The sequence below is a fragment of the Manacus candei genome, unplaced genomic scaffold (assembly GCF_025592945.1).
Source record: "Manacus candei isolate 608988 ecotype Guabito, Panama unplaced genomic scaffold, ASM2559294v1 h1tg000042l, whole genome shotgun sequence".
In the NCBI taxonomy this organism is placed as follows: Eukaryota; Metazoa; Chordata; class Aves; order Passeriformes; family Pipridae; genus Manacus; species Manacus candei.
The window spans coordinates 1,372,268-1,393,187 of NW_026138090.1; the positions used below are offsets into that span (position 1 = coordinate 1,372,268).

The window sequence follows — 20,920 nt, forward strand, 5'->3', positions numbered from 1 at the left end:
CTTTCTTGTGAACTGAAAATGAAGGGAAAGTTTTCTGGGGTGAGAGGCTGTTAATCTTGACTACACAGGCAAGTCCATGCCTAGGGTGGGTTAAGAAGCAGGTTGTCTTTTGTAGTGTCTTGTGTATCAACCTGCTTAGCCAAAACCTGCCTCAGGCTGTCTAGTGCACAGTATGCAAACTTAAGAACCACAGTCCACTGTTGGGATGATGGATGGTAGTGACCTCCTATCCCCGAAAGGGTGTGAGGGGGCAGGTATTGAGGAGAGATCTCAAACTCACCGCTGCTTTTTGGGCAAGCTCAGGTGACAGAGGGAGCTGTTCCACAAGTGCCAGTGCAGAAGAGCAGACTTGCAAAGGCTGCTGTGGCTGTTAGTCCTGTCCCCCCACAGGGGACACAGCACAGCTGACAACACAGAGCAAAAGGGAAAGAGTTCAAATGCGGGAAGGACACAATAGATGTGCTTGTTTTCCTGATTTGTTTGTACTTGGAGCTCTAGTGGGTGATGGCAGTGTCGGGGTTTGTGGGAGAATTGGTTGGCCTTGGGGTATGGGGCAAAAAGGTTCGCTGTACCTGTGCCAAAGGCAGCCAGGCACCCATGTCTGTCAGGAGAGGATTTCAGGAGGATCAAAGCCTCTCTCACACCGGCCTTTGGCTGCCAGCTGCCTGTAACACTGCTCCCATCTCCTCACAGACCACCCATTAAGCTGTTGCCGGCCAGGGAGCGGAGACGTGTGCTTTCCAAAATCCTCTGTGGGCTCTGCTGGTTGTCCTTGCACGTAACCTTCCTATCTCCCTCTTCCTGCCCTCCCTCTGTGCGGTTGCCTGCTGATTTGGCTCTCTCTGCTTGCTGTCCTCATCTCTGCACCCTTGGCCTCCCTCTGCTCTCCTTTGCTTCGTGGCTTGAGCAGTTAAAAAGTTAGGCTGTGAAGTGATCCTTTGGAGATCTCCGGCATGGGGGCACTGCCTGGAGGACTCTACTTTCTGGCTGTAACTTTGCAACAAGGCAGATATTTTGGTACACTGGTAACAAATGACAAAATATACATGTAAACCTGTTCTGCACTTGCTGGGAAGCAGATCCCCATAGTGCTGGTGTTTGGTTGGATGCCAGCTCTTACTAAATCCTGGTATGTGCTGCTGGTTTTTATAGCCAGAGATTTGCATAGTGGTGTGGATAAATGCAACGTGCTGGTGTGGTCTTCCCCTACCACATCTCAAAGAGAATTGTGCTGTAGAAAAATGGGGCAGAGCTCCCAAGACTGCTTCCATCTGACCATGTTGAGCGTTGGCATCTCGGTGCCAACTGCACAGGTTCCTTTGAGCAGATGGAATTCCAAATTCCGGCCTGATTATGCTGGAAACAAGTGTTGCCAGGGGTTATCTTTATTTTTAAGTGGTAAGAGGAAATGCTGCAGGTTTCCTAAGGCAGATACTGCGGCTCAGTTTTGCAGACCTGAGATATTCTGAGGAGCCTGGGAAGATGATAAGCTGCTGGCAGGGCTCTTACAGGGAGCTGAAGCAAGCACATGTAATAGATATGGTACCATTATTGTTGTTAACAATACAAATATGCTTTTCCTTATTACTTGGTGAGTACCCCATTGGAAACATTCATATTTAATTAACATTGATTCTTTTTGAGTGAGTTGCTTTAAAACCTGGGGCGATGGAGCCCCTGTCTCTTGCTCAGACAGTATCACATAACCAGCCCTTCACTTCATCAGCAAAATAAAATAATTCTGTTCAGGACTGAAAAGTTATGCTTCTTGTTGTGAAAATGGTGACCTGAAACTTTCAAGCTATTCCTGGTGACTCTGTGGGTAAGGCTTGGGAGGGAGCAAATTGCCAAATGATTTATTTCATTTTTACTTTATTTTATAGAGGAGTGTACAGATTACTGACTGGTCCTTGTAGAGGGGAGAGTCAGTCCAGCAATGGCTTGTCTTGGGGATTGCTGTTGGGATTAGCTTTAATTCAGAAGGGTTTATCAATCTGCCATTCTGGTCAAAATGCTGCAGGATTTTGTGAGCTACTCCCATGTGGTAGGGAGAAGAGTGAGGGAAGAGTCAGGGAGACCCAACTCTGTGGACTTTTCTAGACTTGTTGATATGAACATAAAGGAAATCTTTGTTCCTTGTGAAAGGCAAGCAAGGAAAGGGGCAAAGCAAATTACTAATGCCCCAAGGCAACACATGCTTCTAAAGAACAATTTGAATAGGATGCTGATGTTTCTGAGCTTTCAGGCTTTCCCTGTATAAAGGATTTAGGTGGTCTGTGCTTTGAGGAGATGCAAAGCAGGCCTTCCTCCCCTCAAATCCCTGTATCCATCCAGATAAACACCCTGGGGAGAATATTGGGAATGCCCATCAGTGACTGAAGGAGAGGAAAAAACCATGCATCTTCAAGGCTGTGAAGGAGATAATATTTTTTTAATCCAAATCAAGATACATAAAAGTTGATTTAGTTGTCTTAGAGTTACCAGGAATGGCTTTTCCATTCAGCACTTATGGAAAGCCCACACTGTGGCCCTTGAGCACCCAGGAGGTCTGCAAGTAATGTAGTTTCTGGATAACCACAGGGAATTTCAGGTGTTCAGGCAGAGCCAGAGCTGTGTTTCTCTCCTTTTACAGAAACTTCTCTTTTATGATACGTGTAGGGCTCTTGCTGCAGCAAAACCATTGATCTGGGAAGGACAGGGAATGGGAGAGGAGATGCAAGGCAAGGGTTTTTGGTGGTGGTTTTCTCTCCTTGGTGGATTTCAGAGGCAGGTTGGTGGAAAGGAGAGCAGGACAGGAGACAGATAAATACACGTAGTATTAACATCTTCTGGGTATGTAGGTAGGACTTTTTGAGGCATGTCTGAAATTTGATACTTGCTTGCCCTTCAGAGGTCTGGTTAATTGTCATCTCCATTTCTGAATCAGGCCTAAAAGGGGTAGAAAAAGAGAATCAGCCTCTAGAACAGAAGGCCAGTGGTGGTAGTGGTGCATGTTGTGTCTTGTGATGGAGATCTCTCTTGCTTACAGTCAAGTTTGCTAAATTTTCTCTAATACAAATCAGATTTACCTTTTTTTTTTTTTTTTCCAACAACTAGAAAGATTTGAACTTGTATCTTGGTAAGTTTTGGTCTTCAGTGGAGTAGTGGCTTGTAGACCCAGCAGTGACACCAAACCCTTCTACCTCAGGCATGTGCTTCTACAACTATAGGTAGAAATTCTCACCACTGATTTTAAATTTGGTATTGACTATTTGTCTTCCTGCAAAACTTGCAGTATGGAAACACTTCCCTATCCCTAAAATCAGCTCAGGTGTCAAGGATGAGGCAGCTTTTCTGCAAGGCTGTCTCTTCCTGTCCTCTGATGCAGATTTAATGTGTTGTTTTTCCAGGTGACCCTCCACAGGCTGCTGCCTGGATTGGCCAGTGTATTCTCTACTTGCTGATAATGGTTTTTGAGAAGACTGTGATTAGCCTTGTCTTGCTTATCCCTGGTTGGACAAAGGTAAGCTGTATTTTTCTAGCCCCAGCTGTTGTGGTTTGCCTCTTGTCAGCTTTGCCTGATTCCCATTATCATAGGCCTTTAATCCTTAGGACTTGTTGACAACCCTCTGTAATAATTAGCTATTACTTAAGTTTTGGGAAACGTGACTTTCATAATGGTTTGGCTTGTGGTACATTCTCTTGCTGGTCAAAAGCTTGTGGAATAAGATGATGCTTTAATTTTCTTTCCCCTTCTTGGAAGGATGGAGTGGGCTGGGCTGGCAGCTGAGCTACTTCAGTTCTGCCAGAGGATTTCTACATTATCCTGTCAAGTCAGTCCATGTGGTGTTTTGTGATCCTGTGCCTAAACTAAGGGGACTCTTAGAGATTGATTTGTAAAGTCTTCACGTAACATGATGTGCTTCTCCCCTCAGCTACTCCCATATGGTAGTTGATGCAATGGTAGTTGTGTTGATCACGAATTTCTCTTTTAAAAATATGATAGGCTGTGACAAGTAGGTGTGATGGGTGTAAAACCCAATTCTCGGAGTCAGTGGGTAACTCCAGTTTGGAGTACACTTACACATGGTGCCTGGTACCTCACAGGCTGATGTGACTTGACTGAAGGGTTACAGCAGTCTGGGAACACTTATCTGTTCCAGTTCAGGGCTTGTCCTTCAAACCCAGTAGCCTACAGTGATTACACTTGGATGTGAACATGTTCAGTAGCACACACTGCTGGATCCAGAGATGCTGCTGGAATCCTCTCCATGATTATCTTATGTGGCTGGTGTCCTTGTTCTGTAGCTAGGTTCCAAAGAGCCAAGGGAAGTCCCACCAGTTGTCATGGATAGTTACACTGAAAGACTCACAGTACTTATTTCTGTACAAAATCATGTGTTTGGCAGCTGGGCTAAGGGAATATCCCATGGAGTCTTTCTAAGAGCAGCACTGAAGCTAAAGTTGCAGAGCCCTGGCTGGGAGACTGCTGGTGGAAGAAGGCAGTCAATATAATGTTCAGATAATGCTTCTAAATTGTTTTCTCCTCTGCAGCTTCAGCAGATCCTCCTGGGTTATATCCCAAACCCCCAGCTGGAGCTCGTCCTGGTGATGCTTGTTGTGCCTTTCATAGTCAATGTAAGTGGTGCCCCTGCAAGCACTGGGTGGGCTGGTTTGGAAATCAGGGTCCACTCCCAAGGGGAGTGTGCACAGGGACTGGCTTGGGGACAGCCTTGAAGGGGCTGGGATGGGGTGGATGGAAGTGGAAACAAGTATATCTATCACTACTGCCCTGCCATGGTCTATGTTCACAATTTCTGTCCCTCTGTCTAACCTGCTGGGTGGCTGATTCTTCACCTCTTTGAATAACCCTGGAGCTTGTTAGCTGAAGGCTCATCTCAGCAGCAAACTACAGGCACAGGGATCCCCACAAACCCTTTAAGCTCCTTGTGACCTGAGTAACCTGCCAATCCATCCACTTGGCTGGACTTCAGCTTGTGTTACAGCAAGTCAAAGTGTTCAGGTGACACAGAACTTTTGTTCTTCTCGGAACTAGTTTGGCAAAACCTCTTGAAAGCTCAACTTTTTCATGGTTCCCCTGATTGTGGGTAATCATTGATGTTAGACAGTTCCTGCTAAGATGGGAAATGAGAACAAGGTATTAACACTCAGAGGCTCCCTGGACAGGTAATGACTCAGACTCTGAGCTCATACCATGAACATTGCAATGGATGCACCATTGCAAAAGTTGGGGTTTCCAGCCTCTCTCCAGCACTCCAGGCTGCATTTCCTGATTTGAAAGCAGATTCTGGTTTTCAAAGAACTGACGAGGGACTGGTGCAGGCAGATGAACCTTGAATGAAGCTTGGTTCATTGGTTATTTTCTGGTGGAAACTTGGCCTATTGTGGTCTGTTTTCCTCTGGGTCTTCAACAACTATGGAATCAGTAGGATTTGTATAAGGGACCTCAGGTATTTGGCTCATCCAACCTCCATGGACTGAATTGATGCAGTGTTAGTTTAGATATGAGATTGATCAAGGCTGGATATCTGGAGAAACCAAAAGGAGAAGAAATATCTGTGATTGAAAGACTTTGTATTTTGGTCTTAGCAATCTATTCATGTAACTTCTTTCTCCCCAAGGCCATTATGTTCTGGGTTGTGGACAGCTTGATCATGAGGAAACATAAGCAGAAGGACACCCTAGACATCAATGGATCCATAGAAACTCCTCGGGTTAGGAGGACAGAGGAATCTCAGGTAAGAGCAAGGATGCAAACCTGTGTTTGAGACCAAACTGCAAACTTGTGGGGTGGTCTGTGTGCTTTACAGAGACAGTACAATGTGCCATCGTGTTCTCCAGACCTGGGGTGGTGCTTCATGAATGAGGGTGATGACCTTGTGAAGTCAAATGAACTCTTGTCTAACCATTAGCAGTGTCACAGCCCGTGAAGTTTTGCTGAAATATTGCCCTGAGTGATGACAGTATCTTGGGGGGGCGAAGGAGCTGACTCTTACACTGACCTGTGTGGGCAGACTGAAACTGGTGTGTATCTCTACACTGTCACTCTCAACTTCCCCATATTTAGTTGTAATTAATCTTGACTGAGAAAAGGGCTTGCTTTCCTCACTGTAATTGATAGCATCCTTTTTTTTTAGAGGACAAGGCCTAGTCAGGAATCCTGGTTTTGTCAGCATCTGGTATTTTTTCAGCCAGATGGTGGTCCATTAGCTGGAGGAAGCTGTATTTTGTGTAGTCTGAGCTTGACACTCCAAAGTTGTGGTGGGGGAGGAAATGCTGCAGTTCCAGCAGACTTTGCTCTTGTTAATGATGTGTGGTTTGGTGGGTAGGTGGTGTCGGCTTCTTACTGACTTTTGGACAGAGACCGCTGTGTTAGTCCCTGGGATGAATTCCCTTCCTTCCCCTGGCACCCAGACCTGGTTTCAGTGTGTTCTGTGCATGACTCCTGATATCCTGCAGCTCGCTGGCGAGACTTAGGGAGATAAGATAATTCCTGGCAATCTCGGACTGGCTCCTGGAGTAGCTTCTGCAGAGGAATTTAGGACGAACAGAAATAGCTCTTGCTCTCTGAGAGCTCTTTCATAAAGAATGCCTCAGCTCTTGTGCTGATGGGTGGGTGGGACAGTTACTGGTGACAATGCAGCACACACAGAGGTAATACTGTTTTCACAGTGTGCTTGGCAGCCTGCACAGCAGCCAAGGCTTCTCTGTCCCAAGGGTGTAGTGGGGAAGTGGCCACTGCTCATGAGGATGCAGTGTCAGAGGAATCCTCCCTCTGGCAGGGAGGGCAGGCAGATGTGAGCAGCTGTTGAGACAAGTGAGTCACTTCTCCTGGCCCTGCCTCCAGATAAACAGTTACAGCCTGGCGAGGTCACTGTTGGTAAAGACTTGCTGTGCTGCCTGGATGTGCTGGTGGGTTCCTGAAGGTTTAAGATCAGTTAAAATCACACCAGCTCAGAAGCAAAGGTAAGGAGGTGACATCTCTAGTTGAGACGCCAACATCCTTTCCTGCCTTTCGAACCTAAACTTGCTGCATTTAGTCCCATTTTAGTGGCTGCTGTGGATACACAGAGGGTGTTGCAATTACTAGTCCTTCATGGAAATGGAGCTGGATCTCTGCCTTGTTCCACTGGGGCGGGGGGCAAGAGTTTTGTGACCTCCAGCTCAGTTTTGGATAACCCATAGGGGAGATTGTGTTTATTTCCAGAAGCTAGGAAAGACTCTTCTGGCAGCTCAGCCGAGACAGGTTGTTTCAAGTTGACAGAAACAGTTCTGACTCTCTTTCAAAGGCTTTTCTGATCTTCTGAGTACGTGACTACTTTTGTCAGGCAAATTTTTGCTGAGATCTTCAATGTCCAGGTTATTTGTCCATCCCGAAACCCTCTGATCCGTCACTGCAGTGGAGCTGCCAAGGGGACCATTTTTTTACCTGAGGCAGTCTGCAGGGATTGCTTCCTCTCTGCTCAGGCATGTTCCTGTGCCTCTGGCCTGACAAATAGTTTGGGCAGAGGAGGAAGTTAGTGAAGAAATACAGCAGTGGGTGACCTGTTTTCCAGCTCTTTCTTGGCACTGGGCCTTGAGGTATAGCCATAGACTCGTGCTTCATGTGTCAGCTTCTTAAGCTGTGAATTAAAGATCATCTTGGCTGGCTGAGCCCTGCACCTGGATTGACTGGAATTTAGGCTTGAAAGCAGAAAATGAGCATTTGCTGGGCTTGTTGCTGCTAATAACCTGTTTCAGTGAGGGAATTTCTCCTCTCCCTGCTGCCCAGTGGAGGAGGAAGGGGGGCTGAGCAGTGTCTGTGTGTGGGGCAGGGCTGGCTGAGGGTCATGTGTCCCATGGTTTATCAGGGTTCATCAGAGCTGTCTCTCAGCAGGCGCCACCAGCTCCCCATCACGCTGCAGGCTTGAATTTCAGCCCTCTGCCTGTCTCACCAATGGAGTGTCATTATTTTCACTCCAACCAGCAGTTTGTGTTTGCAAAAGGAGGGGTGGGGAGATAGGAAGGAGAAAAGTGGGGGCTGAAGTTAACCTGTTAAAAACCCACACTGAGTATTTTCTGTAGGGAGAGCAGGAAAACTCAGCTTTGTCCTTGGCTTGGTTGACCAGCTGGGCAGCAGGAAGAAACCCACCAACCAGCAGTCCTGCCTCTGGTGTAACTTACTGACTCTGTGGCTGCAGAGCAGAACAGAGAAGTGGCAGCCTCTGCTGGGCTTTAAGGCTGCTCTGGTGAGCCAGAGGGTGGGCTCTTTCTTATAGCAGAGCAAATGCTGAGTTGGTTTTTTTTGCACTGAAACCCTGAAAGGGACAAATTCCCTCCTGTGGTTGGAAGAGTTTCATCTTCCTTTCTTACTTCCATGTCAGTCTTAAGCTTTGCGTTGTTTCAGACTTGTGCCCTGCCTGTAAATGTTCATGGAGTCCTTCTTTTGCCTTCTTGTGGGATAGAAAAATACCTTTCTTGAGTGCCAGTCTGCATCCAGTGCTGTTCAGGCTTAGGAAATGCATTTCACCTGCAAGGCCCTTGTTTCTACTTTGTATGTGTCCTGCCCTTGACCCAAGTCTCTTTTCCCTTGCCCTTGCAAGTCCCAATAAACTTTAGATCTTATCAGGGATTTCTTTGTTTCCTCAACTCAGGAAAACAAGTCAGTTTTAATAATGTTTTATTTGATCTTTTTTGAGTTTGTTTTTTTTTTCTTTGTTGTTGGTTCTTTTTTTTTCCCCAAGGGAGGTGGATGAGTTTCTGTTCCTTTCCTGAAGGCTTACATTTTCAGAGAGCCTTAAAGCAAAAGTCTAATACTTTAAGTTTGGGAGGAAAGCTAATACTAATACATGGGGACCTGCCTTTGGTCAGCATGGAGCTCAGCACTTGTCCTGATTCCCTTCATAGGAGCTGTGACTTCTGGTATTCACTAGACTGCAGATGCTGATAAATGCCAATACAATGCTGCTTGCTTATAAGTATTGAAGAATATTTCAAGAGCAAGTTTGATTTGGCTGTTGCTCAGCTGAGCTGATTTTTAATTAGCTCAAACTCGTGGTGAACTCAGGTACCTGATCCTTACAGGGAAGATAAATAAAGGTGGGCATAGAGTTGCCTTTGGAAGGAAACCATCCCACCTGCCAGTCCTGCTGAGTTGTTGCAACTCATCTTAGCTCAGATCCTCTAAGGAGGATGGTGGGATGGATGGTCCCTACTCTGGGCATTGGAATAGACTGCCCAGGGAAGTGGTGGAGTCACCATCTCTGTAGGTGTTCAGAAGGCTGGTGGGTGGGGCACTTGGGGATGTGGTTTAGTGGTAGACTTGGCAGTGCTGGGTTAATGGTTGGGTCTTTTCCAACCCTGGTGGTTCTGTGATTCTACACCAGGCTGGTAGAACTTTGGGCAAACAGGTTTCCATGGTTAGTGGGCAAGTGGTCCCAGAGCTGCTTTGTTTTACAGCCTGTGCCACAGTTCCTCTCTTCTTCTGCCACTAAGGTGGTTTGGTTATCCAAAAGGATGGAGTACTAAACCAGTAGCATACTGGTATGCAGTACTGAACCAGTGGGCAGCATCTTCTCCTGGCCAGGAGGGCTTGGCAGCATGTGTGGGCAGCCCTGTTTCAGTAGTGTGACCCATGTTTTGGGAGCTGCTGGCTGCCTGGTGTGGGGAGAAATATGGGAGGTATTTGGGGACTGCTGAGTGAGACAGCAGCACATTGTCTCAGGACTGGGACACCACAGCCCATTCCCAGCTGTGCCATGGACCTGCTGTGATCCTGACCTGGACACATCTGCAGGGGAAGAGCCTCGTCCAGGTTGTGCTGAAGACTCCCAAATTGGATTTAGGCTTGAAAATTACATCTGAGGGGATGTCCTGTGACTGTCACAGCGATGAGGTGCCGTCTTGTCATGATGCTTTCCCAGGGAATTGTGGAAAGGTTACTGGAGGCTGTTGGCTCGTGCAGCTTCCTGCAAGTGTATAGTGGGCAGACCTGAAGGGGTCTGAGTGCACAACACTCAGTGCCTGCTCCATCTCCATCCATGCTTGGCTGCAAGGAGTTTTGAGTTTTCCACTGAAACCCACCCAAATCACCAGTTCATTAGGCCCCTCGACCAGCCTGTTGCAGCCTGTCAGTTCAGTGAGCTTATGATGCTGTGTGTGACTAATTACCCACCCATTTTCTCAGGTTCAACAGCACCACAGTATTAATATGATAAACAGGAAATCTTCACGTGAGAGAGATGGAAACTTTCCAGTGTGTGTGTCTTGAACTAAAAAACAATTCCTTGAGACCAGTGGAGGGGGGAACAACAAGAGAGCTTAATCCTGTCTACTGCTGTCCTTTGAGTGCCTGACTGAGGATAACAACATGGGATGGAGAGGCTGGAGTGTGCGTGAGGGTGGGGAGGAGGAAACCTTCCCCTGCGGCTCTTCTGCTCCTTTGAAGTCACTGACTCATTGGAGTTTTGTGTTTCCTGTTTAGTGGTTTTGTTGCTGTGGTGACTGGCCCTGTGGTGCTGCCTGAGTGCTGAGGAGTGGAGGGCACGTGAATTCACAGCTGTGCATGGGGATAGACAGAGATAAGAGTAATTCCCCCATGCTCCTGGTTTTGCCCGAGGAATATTGGGCTCTGGGACTGGTTGAGCTGTTGGGGATGTTCTGTGTGCGGGCAGAAAGCCAATTTACCATCCCTTGTGCCTTTGAGCTGGAAGGCTGTTCAGTCAGGCACAGCGTTTGAGGAAAGGAGAAAGGGGTAGGATAGGGTTGAGCAAACAGCCTGGTCTGGAGCATGAGTCTGATGAGGAGAAGCTGAAGGAACTGGAGGTGGTGTAGCCTGGAGTAAAGGAGTCCCGGGGGGCCCTTATTCCTTTCTATAACAACCCTAAAACAGGTTGTATCCAGGTGAGGGTCAGTCTCTTATCCCATGAAACAAGTGATAGGACAAGAAGGAACAGCCTCAAATTGCACCAGAGGAGGTTTAGATTGGATATTAGGGAAAATTTCTTTACTGAAAGGATGGTCAGGCACTGGAACAGACTGCCCAGGAAAGTGATGGAATCACCATCCCTGGAAGTGTTCAGAAAACGTGTAGATGTGATGCTCAGGGCCTGTACTCAGCGCTGGTGAGGCCACACCTCAAGTGCTGTGTCCAGTTCTGGGCCCTCAGTTCAGGAAGGACATTGAGGGGCTGGAGCAGGTCCAGAGGAGAGCAACAAGGCTGATGAAGGGACTCAAGCACAAGTCCTATGAGGAGAGGCTGAGGGAGCTGGGGATGTTTAGCCTGGAGAAGAGGAGGCTCAGGGGAGACCTCCTCACTCTCTACAACTCCCTGACAGGAGGTTGTAGCCAGGTGGGGGTTGGTCTCTTCTCCCAGGCAGCTATCAGCAAGACAAGAGGGCATGGTCTTAAGCTCTGTCAGGGGAGATTAGGTTGGATATTAGGAAGAAGTTCTTTACAGAGAGGGTAATCAGGCATTGGAATGGGCTGCCCAGGGAAGTGGTGTATTCTCCGTCCCTGGAGGTTTTTAAGAGACTGGATGTGGCACTTAGTGCCATAGTCTAGTAACCACGGTGGTAGTGGATCAAGGGTTGGACTTGATGATCTCAGAGATCCCTTCCAACCCGGCTGATTCTATGATTTTGTGGTTTAGTAGTGGACTCAGCAGTCCTGGGTTAAGGGTTGGACTCAGTCTTGGAGGTCTTTTTCAACCTTGATGATTCAATGATTCTAATCAGTCAAGCCATGAATGTTACCCATGCAAACTGCTGGCTGGTGTTGGGTTTCAGCTCTTCTGCAGTCAGTGCAGCCACTGCCTGAGTAAAATCCAGCCTTTCTCCTCTCCCAGATGATGTGGCTGGAAGATGCCTGCACATGGCTTCATCTGCATCATGCAGACACTCTGGGCTGGTGGCAGTTGGCTCAAAACAGCCCGTGGTAGCTTCAAGTGTGGAATTGGCTCCTGAGAGTGAGGTGTCCCTGGGGGCAAAGGGCAGCCTTCTGGTCCTGCAGCAAACTGAGCTTTCTTACCTGGAGAGGTACCTGTGAGAGGGGTCAGTGCTCTGTTTTGGCTCCCACAGTCCAGACTGGGCCAGGAGCCTCTGTGCCAGGTAGAAATAAGGTGCTACCAGGTTGAGGACATCACTTCTAAGCTTGCTGGCCATGGCTGAAGCTAACCCTCTAGCTCTGCTTGCTCTTCTAGCTGAGCTCTGGAGATGACGAGCAGCTAGGGGCCTGGGAAAAGGTCTACATGTGGTACAGCTGTTCACAAAATATGTGGCCTTGGTTTTTTACATCTCCACTGAGGCTGTAGCCTGGCCTGAACATCCGTGTCTATGTGTGAGTCCTGTCCCATAGGGAACAGAGCCTTTAGCTGCCTGTTCTGCTGTTCAGGAGGGGTTGGGTCACCACATCATCATGGTGTCTGTGCCCAGATCTTTTTGTCTGTTGTTGGAAAGATGGTCTGGATGACCCTGAGACCTTACCCATCTGCCAGAGAGGATTGGATCTGGCAGCAGACCCCTCCAGGGGTGCTTGATCCCTTCAGCAAGCAGCATTGAGAAGATCTGAGAACTTTTGCTCCATCAACATCTGTCTGTTCTCCTTTCTAGGTGTTGCTCTCTCCAGACATGGATTTTGATCAGTCTGAAAGCGACCAGGACACCTCAGGACTCCATGGAACCAACCAGAAGATGAAGCAGCCCAGCTATCAAGTGGTCATCTGACAACACTGGGACAAGGGAGGTGGAGGAAGGAGCAGCACTGTGATCCTTGGGCTGGCCAAGGAAGGGCAGGGTGGGGAATGCTAGTTGATCCCTGTGGATCTGCAGAGATCCTTTTGCCTGCCTCGTCTAGACCTGTCCTGCAGTTGTTTCTGGGATGTTATCCATGCATCCTGTACAGGCTTGAGCAGTATCTGCTTTCCCTGTGTTCCCCTAATCTGTACACACGCAGGCATGTTGAGGTTGGGGTATGAGTATGTACTTTTCCTGGCTGGCCAGCTGGGTGTGACTTTTTTTTTGTCAAGGCTAGAGAAAGAAATCAAGATTGTTTGCTTTTTTATAGAAAAAGAAAAAAAAGACTATTCTCTGCTACCTGAACTGTGACACTTTTTATATGCACAATACTCAAAAGAATTGGTTTGCAATATGTATTTAAATGTCTTGAATTGGGAAGATTGTCTCAGTGGATCTGATTATTTTTTACTGTTTTATAAGGAATACAATAAATATTTGACCTAAAATTGCCTCATAAATGAAATGACTTCATGTGCTCAATATTCTCTGCAAAACCCTAATGCTGTGCAGAGGAGGAAGGGGGGGGCTGTTGAAATCTTTCCTAACCAGGGAGGATTATCTTTCTGCAGCAGGGCTGTCCTAGTAAAGCTGCAGATGAAGAGCTGAGCCACAGTGCTTGGTTTCTGTGGATGAAACCAGCTGATTCAGTGGAAAGACCTGGTGCATCAACAGACCTGGATGTGGATCCCAGTTGCCACCTTACAAGTGAGTGTTTACTGAAAGTTGGCTCCTTTTTACCTGGTGTAAAATAAACATATGAAATCTCTGCAGGACCCGATTCAAACTGGATGTGCACTGTTAACTGAAGCCCCATTAGCCAGCCCTGATTTTCTGGAGGTAAGGGAATGGCCTTGGATAGGACTGCTGCAGGAGAAGACCCTGGGTCATCCCAGGTCTGGCACTTTTTGTTTCAAGTGTGAAGTGCAGGGCTTTGCCCTTCCTCTCCTGTTAATGTACTGTATTTGTCTGTAAACACAAAAATGCAAAACACTTTGCAGCTGTCCTGGGGAGGGAGTGAGCACAGAGCAGCTGCATAAGCCACCCCCAGGCTGGGTGCAGATACACAGCTGTGGTGAGACCCACACCGAGTCTGAAGGGTGGATATTCCTCAGAGCAGGGCCTGACCCAGGATCCACAGAACTGAACCTGCTATCCCTAGTTGAGCCATAGACAACTTTGCTTATTGCAAGGCAGTCCCCATAAGGGATGGGTGGGATTGATCTTTTATTTTCTCTTCTTCCTTTGCATTTGCCCAAGAAAACACTCCTTATTAAGGAGTAGAAATTAAAGGATTTGGGTTTTCTAACTTAGACGGATTTAGACTTTTAAAGGCTGAGCTCAAGCATGTGAAGATATTTGGTGGGGATTTTTTGGGGTTTGGTTTGTTGTTTTTTTTTTTTCCTTAACTTCAAAGTAGTTTAGAAGCCTTAGATGCAAATCAAAGCCTTGCATGCCCTTCAGTGAACTAGACATGCTTGGCTGCACTTGCAGCTGTGCAGCTTTATACTGTTTTTCTGGAAATTAAGTTCTTTTTGTTTTTCTTTCTTAATGAAGGGTCAAAATCCTTCTTTTGCTGGCACATCAAAAGGTTTTTGGAACACATGGCACACAGCCCTCTGAATAGATCATTTATATTGCTTAGTGAAATTGGTTTCACAGTGCAACTTCTGCTTGTCTGGGGAGTTCTGCACTGCTAAGGGCTGGAGTAAGTCCTGTGCTGTGTCAGGTCTTGACTGGAAATAGATTAAAACAGCTTCCCTATTTGAAAGTTGCTCTGTTTTGAGGTGTACTGGTATTTGGGGATTTGTTCTTGCTATAGGGCTGCACAGTGCAATGCTGCAGCACATGGAGAGTGCAGATTTGGCCACAGCCAAGTCCTTGTCCTAAAATAGAGGTGAGTGACATGATCTTCATCTTAGTTCAGGCTGCCTGAGAAAGTTCACAGTAGGCAATAGCAAGGAAGATGGGAAAGGTGGTCCCTCTCAAGCACTGTGTAGTCACTGCTGTTTCAGCAACCCTAAGTTCAGGAGCCCTGTTCCTTTCTCTGAAATGATGGTGTGCAGTTGTTTCCATTGCACTGCAGAGTGGTTGCTCAGCCTCATTCTTGAGCTGTCTGAGCAATGTGCAATCTGTGGCTGTGTCACTGCAAAACCAAGTGCTCTGTGACACTGTTGGAGATGAGAACAAATGCATGTCTGTATGTGCAGCGGGAGCACAAACTGTTTTCCCATGTCCTAGGCTACTGTATTTAAAGGCTGGATCAGTCTATGTGGTTAAATTCTTACTTTACTTCACCCAACACACTTGTTGCTTTCTGCCAAGTATATGGAGGCTGAAAAACATCATTGACCTCTAATTTTCCATTGAAATTACTTTGGCTCCCAACCTATTGTGAGTGATTCTTTCAGCCATCTGGAAACACGAGCCTGTCCAGCAGCATAAAACATACATAACCTCAGCTTCAGAATTCTTTTGTCTTTGCCAAATGAAAGCGTCACTGCAGCATTCACTGTAAAATATTTATTGTGAAATGGATAACTGGAGCCTTAATTAGAACTTGAGTATATTGCTCCAGGTGCTTCAGATTGCTGAGAAGTTGGACTTGATCATTGTTATCTTCAGGCCCTGAAAGAAATATGTTTCCTTGGCAGGAGGAGGAGGAGGAGGAAAGATGCACCTGAATCATTAACAATAAGTGTGTGTGTGTGTGTATATATATATTATATACATATCTATATACAGGAGAGGAGAGCCCAAGCCAGCTGCTCCCCTTATCAATACGACTGAACAGCAAAATGTGGGAGGAGAGGAAAGATTTCAAAGAAATCTCTTTTCAGTAAGGACAGTATGAAGACACCTGCTGAACCCTGGACTGTATAGAAATTCATTGCCACTATCCTGTTCTCCCCTGCCAGTGGAATGGGAGGTTGGTTGGATATGGGCTGTAGGTGATCTTCCTGCTGTCTTCTTGGGTGGAAAAGTCAACTTCACAGATGTTCTTTCTCATCTCATTTCTGGCCCATGAGCCCACTGCAGAGCATTAAACATCTTTCATTATTCCACACTCAGGACTGTGCTGAAGGTCTTGCCTTCGATTCTCCCTTGCAGGAGAGTTATTTCTCAAAATAGCAGGGCCCAAAGCAGTAGTTTTTTTCCTTTATGTTTTGTTCCAAAGTACGAGCCTTGGCCTGAGTTTTGTACTGTAAGGATCTTCCAGAGTGCAATTAAATCTTGCTGGTTGCTTTTGGCTGTTTCCCTCTTCCAGGCAGGACATGGTGTGAATAAGAAACCACGCTTGCCACCTGCTCTGCTGCCACGGTCTAGTAGCACTAACTAGTTGCTCAAGCAACTGGAAAATCACCACCCCACCCCCAGCAGCTGGATCTCCTACAGCAACACTAGGGTTTAATTGTTAAATATGCAAAAAAATCAGTCAAGATTGAATCTATTTCTGCAGGTCTCTGGCAACTCTGTTTTCTCCTAACACATGGATATAATTTAATTTCTGGAGCTGCTTCTACACCCTCCCTCCTTCCTTTCAGTTCTGGAAAGGCAGAGCATACATAAGCTCAGTTTGGCCTTGCCATGTAAATGTCTTTGTGGTTGTCAAGTCCTCTTTGGACAAGTTCTCTACTAGAATGCCCCTGTGACTGATCTATAGCATTGCTCAGTGATGCCTCACTTTAAAATAGACCACAGGCTTGCAGTTTGGGTCTGGAGGTTTCTTTGCAGAGCAGCACCACCTGCAGTGGGGGTGGCTGGCAGACCCTTCTGTAACCTCCTGCTGCCAAATTCCTGCTGCGTGCAAATTCCTGCAGCGTAAGGGAGGAGAAAGGAGCCAGGGATGAATTTTTTTTTTTACAATTTGGAATAAATAAAGACTTCCTCCATGATTAGAAAAGCAGCTAGAAACATCTAGTCTAAATTGAAGAGTCTGCTTTTGTAGGCTCATAGGCTGTTGTGGGTTCTGGTTCATCATCCCTTGGAGAATGTAAATCTTTGCTAAACAGAAGTGATGAGATGCTCAAGGACGTGGCAGGTCTGTTGGAAGCTCATGGTGGAACTTTGTTTCTCTCTGAGGGTGTCAAGACTCAAGAAATCACTAATCCTGCAATGATATTTAAACTGAATTACGTTGAATTAGCTGCTCCATGGAATGGGAGCCTGTTGCTGCTGAAGACTGGAGGTGCTTTTTAAGCACTCAGGCTGTGCCCTGAGACAGCAATAAACCACATGAAGGTTTTCACCACTGTTTTAAGAGTCTGTAGTGATTCAGGGAAACTTATGCTCAGTGATAAATCCAGACCTCCTCCCAATAACCAGGAAAGCAATACCCTCCTGTGGCCTGTTGATTTAAGGCTTTGGTTTTGTTACCTGTTTCATGCTAGGGAGTCACTGCAGATGAATATCCACCCACCTCTTCTCTCTCTCTCTTCTTTCCCTGTGGACCAAGGTTGGAGCAGGTGCTCCAAGTCACTTCTGTGCAAAGCATATCACCTCAATAGGCACTGTGCTGTATGACCTCTGCCTCTCATGGGGTGACTCACCAGCCTCTTGGGTGAATTGCACAGATCCCTGCATGGGTTTACTCAAAGGTCAGCAGCTCTCTGCTCTGTCCAATATGAGTGCTGGCCCATTTCTCCCTCCCTTCCCACTGGGAGATCACCAGTCATGCCTTTAACCATGTCCTCAACCCTCCCCCCCAACCTCCTTGTTCTTCAGGAATTTGATGAACAGTGTTCATCTAGCATGAAAAAGAGACAGCTGATTTCCAAGGGCAAAGTCCTTAGTTTCTTTGGCACCAAATAGTAAAGAAATATTCATTAAGTGGCCTACTAGAGGCTTCAGAAGGGACCTGCTGTCACACATCCTGCTGCAATGCATTGTTAGGACTGGTCTTAAAGGCTGTTAGTTGTCCCAAAGCTGGTCCCTGTGTCGAAAGGGTGAGAAGCCAAATAGTCCTTATAGCTCCCATCAATCAGTTTGTCTGCATTGTTTTTGGCAAACCAGCATTCAACCTCCTGCTGGCCATTGTAGATCCTCCTCTGCTTCCACACCACAGGAATGAGCCGTCCCTTCACCTTCAGGGTATTTGTAGGGTTTGGCTTTAATGCTTCAGTGTGATTCTGACCAACCTGCTGATGACTTGCGTTTAGAGATTCCTGAAGAAGTTTAACTTCGTGGTTCAAGAACTGACCTGCGAGGCAAGATAAAATAAGAGTCCATGACTGGCTGATTTGTGCCCGTTGTGGTTTGGTGGTTTGTTCTTTCAGTAGGCTGTGTTTGAGGATTCTTAGCAAATGGGGTTCTAAAGGGCTTCTCCACAACAGCAGGATGAATCTAGTTCCTGTGATTCTTTTCTAAATCCCACAAACATAAAGGTTAGAATAAACCCCTTTTTCTTTCACTTGTCAAGATATATTGCCTGAGCTAAATAGATTTTTTAGCTGCTAGTAGTAAGTGCCCTTCTGTGGGACATGGTTGCTAGAGGTTAATAACCCATGCAGTGCCCATCAGCAAGCAGGAATATCTAGGCCTGAAGCTCCAACTTCTCTTCCCTTGCCTTCTTGGCAAGAGTGTGGATTTAGAGGTTTGTGCATGAAAGTGGCCTGAATCCAAAACCTCACTCCTGAGGGATCATCTCCCGCTTTACCTGGGGGGACCTGAGAGGCACAGAAACTGTGGCATCAGTCTTGGAGTTCTGGGCCTGTACATGACCATAAATATCAATACATCTTGTTGGCTGAAAGAACCCAACCATCTGGTCATTCTCTGAGCGTATGTGAAGCCTAGTTTCTGAAAAATATAGGGATGGCTCATTTCCCTTACGTTTGAAAGAAAGGGGCCACAAGAAGTTCTTCTGGAATATTTGGTTTCTGTCTCTGTATTGGGAGCATCGAGCATGTGTGTTCTAAGAACAGCTCTATCAAACAATCATAAAAAGAGTAGAAAAGTAAAAAACAGGCACAGCCATATAGGTGGATAGTGGGAGATAGATCATACAGGAAAAGATGGGGAGAAGAGCTGGGGATACCAAAATAGAGAAGCTGTTTGAGAGTGGATGTAAAAGTCTCACCTGGGAACTTAATCCCCACCTTGTTCACCTTGTTCCTTACCCTCTGTCTCTCTTTGGAAGGACCATTTTTGTCTGGTTTACAGCTCTGGACCTGAGAACCTGTCACCTACCCAGTAGCCCGTGGGAGTCAGAAGAGAGGCCTTTGCTGTTGGAGATGTAGAACCCCAGGTGGTTCCTCTGGTACGGGGCCGGCTTCTTGTAGCGGTGGATGAGGATGACAAAGCTGATGGTGTCTCGTATCGTCACGGTGACGTTGGAGTTGGCAGAGATGGACACCTCGAGGCTCCTGCTTCTCACGACAGCACTCCGACCACAGGACAGGACGAGCCTTTCCCCGTCATCCAGGATGATCCTTCTGGGTGTGATCTCCAGGTAGGATCTCTCTGGCTTGTTGCTGAGGATGGTGATGGTGCTGAAGTAAGTCCGATGCTTCTTGTGGCCATTGGGTGGTGCAGGAGCTCCAATCAGTTGCCCATTCACGGTGACACCTTGCAGGAAAATAATCAATAAATGAAAGCTGGAACCAAAATAGGTCTGATATCTCAAAACAAAAGCCCTGAGACCAAGAACATGCAGATTCACCACCTCGTGCTCAGTTATTTCACTTACCAGTATTCAGAAGAGCATAACCAGTCTGTTATAAAATTATTACCACATACAGAGCACATGAATTTACCCAAGCTCAGAAATACTGGCCTTCCCTGGAAACAGGTGCCCCCAGGCCCATTAATCCTAACACAGTGTACACAGTGCTACCAGAAGAACCACTCTTGAGTGATCCAAGGTGCAGATCCCACAGAGTCAAATAAAGCCTTGATGTCCACAGGAAGATTCCCAACCATGATTTTTTTGATTTGCTGTCCATCAGATAGTATCTCACTTCCCACAGGCCTCTGAACAGCTACTGGACAGTAACAATAAAGGAGGAGGCTTGTTGCTAACCCAAGCCAGACCCAACCCATCAACACCGAGATATCTCCACATCCCCTCATTCCTGGTGGGATCTCTCATTTCTATCTTTAAAGACTCAACTTGCAAGTGCTACAGAGTCTGTTTTCCTCAAGCTCATTCTGCATTTGAGCCACAGAAGCATTCAAGCAGTAGCATAAACAATCTGTGAAAGAAGATGAAGGGAAACATTGCCAAGAACTGGATCTTGCTCACTAAGGCAGGCCTGGACACAGAAATATGGAGGTTAGACCACTGCCACACAGAACAGAATTCTTATAACTTTGTTGTGGTGTTTTGTAAAACCAGTCTGTGAATTGTCTCCGGTTTTGACACTCCTTTCTCCCACTGTTGCCCTGCTCAGGACATAATCTGATTATTAGCTGCCCTGCTTAGAATTCCAGATCGGATCAGACCACAGTTTGGGCCCCTGAGGATCAGACTGGCTTGGGCAAAGCAGATCCTGAATCATGTGGGTTTTCTCGAGGCTGTCATGACTCAGTAACCAGTTTGGTCATTTCTTTACTGAAGCAGCCTCGGTGCTCAGTGAGTCTGTTAAGGTACTTTGCTCTGTCCTACACCAAGCAGTACTGTAAAGAGCAAACTTTCAATAACAGAGCAATTTTGGTGAATCCAAGTCTTTTATTTGCATGTTGTGACTTTGTAACTAGAGGACCGATGAAATTGCACCATCAAAGACACTTTTCCTGATTTCCTGTCCCTTTCTTGCCCAGGAAGCACCTTGGTGCTTAGTCTTACTGCTGGAGAGCTGGCCTTGCACTTCAGTTTTTCCCCCACAAGCAACTGCTGGACTTGGCTGCTCACCAGATTCCTTGTGATCAGAGACCAGCCGGAGAATGTCCCCTGGTTCTCCGTCAATATTGAAGCAGACAGAGAACTTGCTGGAGGGAAAGTCAATGACAAAGTGAGGGTCTCCATCCGCTGAGAAAGACATGGAAAAAATGTGAGAGGCTTACACAGAACTGCAACATCCGAGATCGTAACAAGACTGCTTTTTCAAGTGTGTTTGTCCCTGTTTTTTTCCAAGACCTTCTGGTTTGTTGTTTTTAGAGGGTCAGATGGAGTTTGCCAGGAAATGCCAAGTTTCGCTTTGTTGTTCCCA

At 46.7% G+C, this 20,920-nt stretch overlaps 2 protein-coding genes across 3 annotated transcripts in view; one reads left to right on the top strand and one right to left on the bottom strand.

The window, feature by feature from the left end:
• LOC127474478 (store-operated calcium entry regulator STIMATE-like) overlaps positions 1 to 13,219 on the top strand; it is a 33,548-nt gene extending 20,329 nt beyond the window's left edge. The window contains exons 5-8 of the mRNA XM_051795268.1: positions 3,390 to 3,502; positions 4,534 to 4,617; positions 5,622 to 5,738; positions 12,588 to 13,219. Coding sequence (XP_051651228.1) covers positions 3,390 to 3,502; positions 4,534 to 4,617; positions 5,622 to 5,738; positions 12,588 to 12,701 — 428 coding nt within the window. The 3' untranslated portion in view covers positions 12,702 to 13,219. The remainder of the gene's footprint in view (positions 1 to 3,389; positions 3,503 to 4,533; positions 4,618 to 5,621; positions 5,739 to 12,587) is intronic.
• A 1,215-nt stretch (positions 13,220 to 14,434) lies between these two features.
• The window catches only part of ITIH5 (inter-alpha-trypsin inhibitor heavy chain 5), a 48,340-nt gene continuing 41,854 nt past the window's right edge, over positions 14,435 to 20,920 (bottom strand). Inside the window, exons 11-13 of one of the 2 annotated variants that reach the window (XM_051795214.1) lie at positions 20,623 to 20,739; positions 18,960 to 19,337; positions 14,435 to 17,970 (exon numbers count right to left, since the gene is read on the bottom strand). In XM_051795214.1, the coding sequence (XP_051651174.1) occupies positions 17,672 to 17,970; positions 18,960 to 19,337; positions 20,623 to 20,739 (794 nt within the window). In that variant the 3' untranslated portion in view covers positions 14,435 to 17,671. The remainder of the gene's footprint in view (positions 17,971 to 18,959; positions 19,338 to 20,622; positions 20,740 to 20,920) is intronic. The other variant, XM_051795213.1, reaches the window with a different exon arrangement.